At 31.5% G+C, this 8630-nt stretch overlaps 1 protein-coding gene across 1 annotated transcript; it reads left to right on the forward strand.

The window, feature by feature from the left end:
* Positions 1-703: 703 nt before the first annotated feature.
* LOC124361528 (leucine-rich repeat protein 1-like) lies at positions 704-7706 on the forward strand. Its single transcript, XM_046815585.1, has 2 exons — positions 704-933; positions 7443-7706. The coding sequence occupies exons 1-2, from the start codon at positions 769-771 to the stop codon at positions 7665-7667; spliced, it is 390 nt and encodes a 129-aa protein (XP_046671541.1). The 5' UTR covers positions 704-768; the 3' UTR covers positions 7668-7706.
* The last annotated feature ends 924 nt before the right edge of the window (positions 7707-8630 follow it).

Below are 8630 nucleotides of genomic sequence, written 5' to 3' on the forward strand. Positions count from 1 at the left end.
GCAAGTTCAGCAGATTATGAAGAAAATCTGGCATCAGCCATTACAATCTGCATGATGAGAGGTATTAAATACTTCACTTTTTAATGGGTACCAAGTCATGTGGGGATAGGTCCCAATGAACATGTAGATAGGCTGGCAAAAGAGGCAACCCAAGCAGGTGAAGAACCAACAGATTTTAAAGTGTCATTGGAAGATTTTGTTTGGCGCAATTAAACAATCACTAATTGCCCCTGATAGCCCCTCCCCATGGTATAATAATTACAAACTGAGTAGAAATAAAATAGTAACGATAAATAGACTAAGAATTGGACATTGCTTGGGTTAATGAAACCCTATTTAAGATAAATTGTTATTTCACTCCGTTATGCCTCGAATGCAATGCAGGTTCCATAGAAAGTCTTTAACATTTAATCTTTGATTGTGTGCAATATAACGACTTCAGACATGAATTGTTCACTAAACTGAAAGCGAAGAAAATAGATCCACCTTATATATTGAAAGATCTTTTAACGAGCTTTGATATGGAAATAATACTGGAAATTGTAAGTTTTCTTAAATCTATAAATAAGGTAATATATAAAAAAAAAGAAACTGGTCATACATACAAGAATGTTTATCGAGGTTCCATGCTCAAAGTAAGCAGAACCTGCTGAAATTCAGCAAAGAAGAAGAAAGAAAGAAAGAAAACAGGGAGGGATTAAAAATGAAAATTATGAAGTTTGAAAATTGAAACTGTTTTAGTTTAAAGTAGTGATTTTACGTAAAACAATGAAAATAATTTGTACAGTGGAAGTATCAGATCGAAACCTACCCTCTTTGAATTTGCCTAGTAAAAAGTCGGTGAGGAGTAGTTTAGCAATAGGAAAATCTGGGGATAAAGAATTATATATTTTGCATCAAACGAACCAGAATGGGTCTGGTAAGAAGTACAAGGTTAGTTTGTAACCATACATGTAAATTTCTTAACGGATCTTTCCAAGATTCCAAGCAAAAATTTAAAGTTTACACCTCATTTAAATTTGAAATAACAATGCATGATATATTTTTGTATTCAAGGTTTTATTAGTTTGAATTTCTGTATTTACCTCTCTGAGGGGGTAGGGTACGATAAGCGGACCCCGTTTTTATATCGAAATTGGCAAATGATATTACTTTAATCATAACTATGAATATAAACTAATTGATAATGATTAATTATTTTGAACAATTAACTTAATCTATATTAAGAGCTGTAAACACTTTCGAATAGTAAACGTTACCTTAGTATTATTATATACGATTACGTGTATATATATAGGTACTTTGGGATTATACCGACCACACACCCAGACATGAATCGTTATTTGACATTTTGCTTCTACTGATTACTAGATTTAGCGTAGAACAATATTTCGTCAATATAAAACAGGAATTGTCTTATCACAAACCCCTCCCCATCCTCAGACAGAGGTCAAAGTCGAGCGGTCTAGTAGACAACGTGATTGCAGAGTCCCGCCGCCCGTTCAGCTGGTGCATCGCTTTGTTGTACTTCTGTGTTTTAACCTCTACATTTCTCCAAAAACAAAAATTCAATAAAAACAAACATTACCAAACTAAAACTAAACTCTTTATTGAAAAAACACTCAAAACTTGTTTTTATTCTTGATCACACTCCACCACCCAAAATGCGAGTGCCTCCGGCCATCAGCGCAGGCTTCGGCAGCTGCCCCACGCTGATGTCAACGAAAGAAAAACATCCCTCGAGATAGTACCTTTCAGTAAAATATCAAATTCTAGAGGGTCTGATCAGAAATATAAATTGAATTGTAATGGAAAGGCAATTATATACCGTGCAAATCATGTGATGCCGCGCGGCCTGCCGTAATCTGGATTCTTGAGAAAGAATGAACATAATAAATCAAATAAAAACAACAACTATGTATTTGCAGAAATTTCATTAGTCTAGAATTCTAAAATAATGCGATATTGGGTGGTTGGTTTTCAAAACAATGAAGTAGGCCTATTACTTCTCAAGTTGTCTATACGAATATAAAACAATGTTTTTTGTCTTCCTATTCCACTTAACTAATTGCTTCTAACCATTAACATGTTTCACTGGTACTTAGGTATTATGCGGAGGCTACTATTTTGAATTTAGTTAAATTCTTACCTGGAACAAAAAAAAAAAAAACAGACTTTATTTGACTAACAATGAAAATAATACGTTATTACGATGGTCATTTCTTGTTTTCTGCATCCCAAAAGGAAGCGATGTTTTCTAGGATGCTACTCTGTCTCTGCTTACTATTTGTTATTAGACTGCATAAGTTTGATAAATACATATGTTCATATTATAAATATAAAAAATTAACAAGCACTCGTGTGATCTGAGCTTGAATTTAGGTACTATTTAAGGTACTTTGGGATTATACCGACCACACCAGTATGAAGAACACAAAAATATAAATTTATAGAAACAAACATGATAGAACGAAAAAACTACTCTTTAATTACAAAATTACAAGCATTGCCAGGTATTGTGATCGGTATTGTTGTCGCTGTTATCATATCTTTCTCGAGAATCCCGATTACGGCAGGCCGCGCGGCATCACATGATTTGCACAGTACATTCAAATAAATTTATATTTCTGATCAGACCCTCTAGAATTTGATATTTTACTGATAGGTACTATCTCGAGGGATGTTTTTCTTTCGTAAAACAACAAACGAAAACAACACCTTCGGTGCTGCCGAAGCCCGCGCTGATGGCCGGAGGCGCTCGCATTTTGGGTGGCGGAGTGTGGTCAAGAATAAAAACAAGTTTTGAGTGTATTTTCAATAAAGAGTAGTTTTAGTTTGGTAATGTTTGTTTTTATTCAATTTTTGTGTTTGGAGAAATGTAGAGGTAAAACACGGAAGTACAACAAAGCGACGTACCAGCTGAACGGGCGGCGAGACTGCAATTACGTTGTCTACTAGACCGCTCGACTTTGACCTCTGTCTGAGGATGGGGAGGGGTTTGCGATAAGACAATTCCTGTTTTATATTGACGAAATATTGTTCTACACTAATCTAGTAATCAGTAGAAGCAAAATGTCAAATAACGATTAATGTCTGGGTGTGGTCGGTATAATCCCAAAGTACCCTATTTAATATAGGCTAGGCAACAATGTATGTACAAATACAGACAAACTTAACAGTACCGGTAACCTAAACAATAAATTAAATTAAGCTATGTGACACAGTTCTTTTATTTCTTAACTTTGACTCTAAAAGAATCTATTTTACTTGTTTGAGTTTCCTGGGAGGTCGTTGCACCAGTTTTGGGGTGAAGTGTAAGAGAAGCTCCTTCAACGCAATTTAAGGTTCATCCTTGGAAAGTGCATTAAGTGCGTGACAAGACAGGTTCTGTTCTCGAAACCTCCTCCTGGGATGAGAGCCCTCTACAAAATACTATGGTTCTCCATCAGATAGAACTTTATTGATTAAAATACATTTATCCTACACACAGTTTCGATTAGCCAAGTTTCAATATAGGCCAATAGCATCTCGATAAAGAAAAATACCCTACCTCGATATCAGTTACATCCACTAATAACAAATAGTAGATAGGGACAGAGTGGCCTCCTTTTTGTTGAGATCACTTCCTTTTGGGGGGCAGAAAACAAGAACCGATTGTCATGACATGTAATTTTGCAGTAACTCAAATAAAGTCTGTTCTAATGTTTGTCCAATGCATTATTTGCATAATTTACAAAATTAATTTTATAAATTACTTACTTAGAGTCTCAATTTAATCTGTTAATGATGGGATATGTAAATCAGTTCACTGTTTTTGGATTCTCTTGAGTTTTCCTTCATTTTGGAGGAACCCCAATATGTTTTAGTGCATGGTTTACATCTGTTAACAACTGGTTTTATTATGTGTAATTTAACTGGGCCATGTTTATTTTTCAAGTTTGGAGATTTGCAAATGATAAACTACTTGTTTTAGCAATAACCTTTTGGATATATGAAGATAAAAGTAAGACATTATGTACAATTTTCGTAATATTTTCAATTTTGTGTAATCCAGGAATAAATTTTGTAATATATTTTTGAATGTGAGTCGAATCTACTTGGTTGACTTTTGGTTTGTTTGATTTAATTTTCTAATTTTTGTTTATGAAATTAAATTATTTTTAAATGTTTAAATTGTAAATGTGTATGTATATTATCTGTGAGGAATACTAAATGTTGATATTATTACTACTATGGCTTTAGTTTACGATCATGAATTATATTTCATACATACATATATTTCCCAGGTATTATACAAAATGTTTAATGTAGATCATTTATGTAGTTGTAGACTCTTGGAGCAATTGGAAAATTCTTTAAATATTATTAAATATTAATAAAACACTACTTTTCCAAATTTTTTTATTTTTTCGGGCGAGGCCTTTCAAAACCAAAGGTTTCATCTTCAGGCTGATCTTCATCTGAAGATGAAACCTTTGGTTTTGAAAGGCCTCGCCCGAAAAAATAAAAAAAATTGGAAAAGTAGTGTTTTATTAATATTTAATAATATTTATGTAGTGTTTGGGAAAATTACTTGAACATATAAAATTAGATGTGTGATAGTATAGTAGCAGTTTTACTAATTTTATTTATGAATATCTTTGGCTAAAACTTATAGCATGATATAGTAGATTACAATAGCTTAAAAAGTAAATGTTCAATTATCCAAGTCACAGGGTTAACCAAGATACTTCTTACTTTCATTTAATAATCTTTTATGAATCATTTACAAAATTACAATGCAGATACATGGTGTGTTTTTGATGTGTGGTGGTGCGGAACACTGTGGCGCTCTGCTGAGTTGTATGTATGACTCTGGATGTTGTTAGTTCAAGCAATAATGTTGCAGGTTAAAATTAGCCTGTTAGTTTTAGTTGGGTAGGGGTCACATAATTTATTGTATAAATAAACAATTTTTACTAATCAGTATTGTTTTGTTCTGTCAAATATATTTAATTGCAATCCCTGTATTATCAGATGTTTTCTATATCTGGTTCTGTTTAGCTCAGTTAATCATAATTATACTGTACATATAAAAAATTACACCAATAAAAAATGATTAATGTGTTTTATATTTTATGAAAGAAAATTTTGTGAGAGAATTCTGTAAATAAAAATATAATATAAAGTTGTGTATTTGTATACTTCTGTTTACCATTGAAAATTAATTTTTAATTTTTTGTAAGTTATAAAATATCTGATTTTTGCATATTATTAATCACTTTTATAACTTACAAGGTACTGTACATTGCAGTAAAATTTTCACCGTTGTTTAAAGGGTAGTTACTTTTTGGAATGATTAAGTTGGGGAAATTAACATTTCAAAACAGTGGTTCCTTCTGCTAATACTGATACACTTTATATTAACCAGGACCTATACCTTTTATTAAGGTATGTAAATGAAAAGTATCCTATAGTACATCTTGTCAGAGTCTCAGCTACATATTTTTCCAGAGGTTAGTCCTAAAATTGCCGCCCTTTTCCCCCAATCAACTCTGGAAATTTAAAAATGTACTTTAATTCTGCTTATAAAGCTTGTAAATAAGCCAGAAGTAATTAATAATAATTACAATATTCATGGTGTCTAGTACCAATAATAGCATTGATGTTTATAACTTGTTTATTAGGAAGATGAGGTCAAACCAAAAGAATTTTATCAATAAAACAATTTTATATCTGCAGTTGAAAATACGTACATTTAAAAATATTTTAATAATAAATTACAATATTAATATTACTTACAATTTTCAATTTTTTCACAAGGACAAAACTAACATTTCTAGCATTTGACATTCTTTTATGTAAAGGCAATAAACACTCTAAATTAGCTTGGAAACTGTATCATAAATTATAAAGTGATAAAAAAAGTGAATTAACATTATTTTTTAACATAATATAAGGTAATTTAATTTTTCTAGATATTTTGTCTGAAAATATTGATTACATCAAATAAGATTTTATACTTTTTCAAGTTGAATTTATATAGTATTTAAATTTGTCAATCTCTGTTTCATAGTTATTTCAGCTTGTTAAAGCTACTTTCCCTGAAGCAACAGATACTGGGAGAATAAGGAATATTTGGAGTTATTTCGTGATTTTTGGGTAATCTTCATCTAAGTGTTGCTTGTAAATAATTTTTAAAGTTGATTGAGGTGTTCTGTTTTCTTTACCCAGTTCCTCTTTGTTTAAATTTTCCAGATATCTGTCAGCCAATGTCTTTGCTCTAATTTGTAACCCCTTTCAATTGATTACGTTTACTTCAGAGCAATGGAGTAGCCAGACAAAACGTGAAGTGGCTTGCGGTCATGACCAAAAGGAAGGTAGATAGAACTCCCGTAGCGTTAAAGGCAGTTGCTAGCCTGACATAAGCTACTTATGTCTACTTTTACTGGAGAGGCTGGTGCATAGCTGGCCACCTCTTACTTTAAGGTGATATGACTTATAGTGCTCAACAGGAGACAGCACATGTCCACAATCATCTCACCTATCCTCAATATCCTGTCACTCTGGAAGTAGGCGCAAAGACCTTTTAGGACTGAGTGCAGAGCAATTTGTTACTATGAACTTGAAGACTAATGTATAACCTTAGATGCAAGTCATTGTGACAGTATATAGAAAAAGTGTCAAAAGTTAATATATATTTTTGTTACCTTATTTTCACTGCCAAGGCGGTGTTGTCACAATAGACTGGCGGTTTGAGCATTCAAACAAGCAGGCACCAGTGGCCATGGTACATTAACCTCGTTCAATTAAATCTGTTTTAAAAATAAATGTTTTAGTGGTTCATAAAATTACACACCCAAGATAATGGCTTTAAGAGTTCCATTTGACATAACCGATGCCTTTTTTTAAACTGTCCAGTTAAAGAGAAAAGTCAAGATGATAATTTAATAACAAATTTTTTCATATTATTCTAAAATTACATACTCAAAACAGTAAACTTGTACTTATCTTGTATAAAAATTGTTCCTAATTGGAAGTCGAGTCTCTGAGTCACGAGTTTTAAACCTGAAGTTTGATTGAAATTTTAAAATAATTTGCTTTATGTCTAGTGCACAAATATAAAAAAAACAATCTTTTAATATAATTTCTGTTATTACAGATCAACTATTTATCTTTTTTTATCATTCAAACTCAGATATCTGTACTTTTTATCCAAGAGTAAACAGACTTTGCGGAACCCGACTAAACTACTTAATAAACAGTTGCAATGCAATTTGACTCAATCTTCTATATTTTTGCTGTTCCTATCCCCCAATAGTTGTGACTCTGCATCTTGTTACAACTTGTCAGTCTTGGAAAGGAAGTGCATGGTATGACTTGACAGATTTATCATAGGTGTGTTCTCAATAGTAGTAATAATAAATAACAATAATTATCAATTATTTTTTATGAATTTTTAGGTAAAAAATAACATTGCCAACTTATTTGTTAAGTTTATCAATGAAGGAAAGGCAACAATACGTTTCAAGGAACCACAACACGATCTTGCTATAAAATGTGATTCTATACAGCTAAAAGGATTTTTAAGAACTCTAAAAACTGGGTTTGGACGGGAATTACGTAAGTCAGTTATCAACAATTCCAAGTACCCAGACTATACAAAACAAAAGTTTGAAACCTATTAAAAACAAAACTTAAAATAACATCCAAAGAAGAGTATCCAGTTTTGGAGGGGTTTCCTCGGACATTAGAATATTTGCAAGTAAGTACCCTTATTCATTATTTTATTAATCTTATCTTAAATGCTGTAACAATAGCGGTGTTGTTCAAAAATCAATCTTTGCTTAGCATTTCACAATTTAATACAATCAGTATAATCATGGTGAGCTAACAAAGAGATAAATTTAATTAAATCCAAGACAGTCATTAATGTTTTTGATAATTATCTGATATTTATTCTTTTCTTGATGAAACGAATTTAGATTTCTGATTAGAAGTTACAGAAATAAAATATTTATCATTTTTTTACTTTGGATATTTAAAGTGTTAAAAGAGTCCTCAGTACGATACTTTCTCTTTGCACCAGTCTCATCGAGGATTTCAGTGCTCCCTAACATGTAACTTTGTAAGTTATTGACAGAATTGACAGAGACAGCCTATTGATGTAAAGTTTTTTTATTACATGAAACAGGTATGTTTAAAAAAAACTTTTGTATGATAAATGAAAATCGAATATAGTTGTAGTTCTTACGGTATCTTCTTTAAAGGATGTGAGACAATAGTTGGTTGATCAGTATGTAGAAGTTTTTTGCACATAACGTACTAAAAGGTTAACAAGTTTTAGTCCTCTATACACAAGTATTTAGTTTTAAAATGTGGTTTTACAAACTTCAAATCTCAAATTTCCAACAGCACATGATGAAGAATGAACTGAATATTACTAATTTTGCTAGTAATAAATTATGTGGAAGTAAGGCAAGAATCTGATCTCAAAAACTGAAAATTAAAGCTGTACAACTTTACATTATTTGGACAAATGTAATTGTATGGAAATTAATTAAGTTTAACACATTTTACAAAATATTTGTATTTTGTCCCCCTGACAATAAAAATCAACTTTATAGGTTTCAAAAGTTATTATAGGTTTT

Source organism: Homalodisca vitripennis, chromosome 4 (assembly GCF_021130785.1).
Source record: "Homalodisca vitripennis isolate AUS2020 chromosome 4, UT_GWSS_2.1, whole genome shotgun sequence".
NCBI classification, from domain to species: domain Eukaryota; kingdom Metazoa; phylum Arthropoda; class Insecta; order Hemiptera; family Cicadellidae; genus Homalodisca; species Homalodisca vitripennis.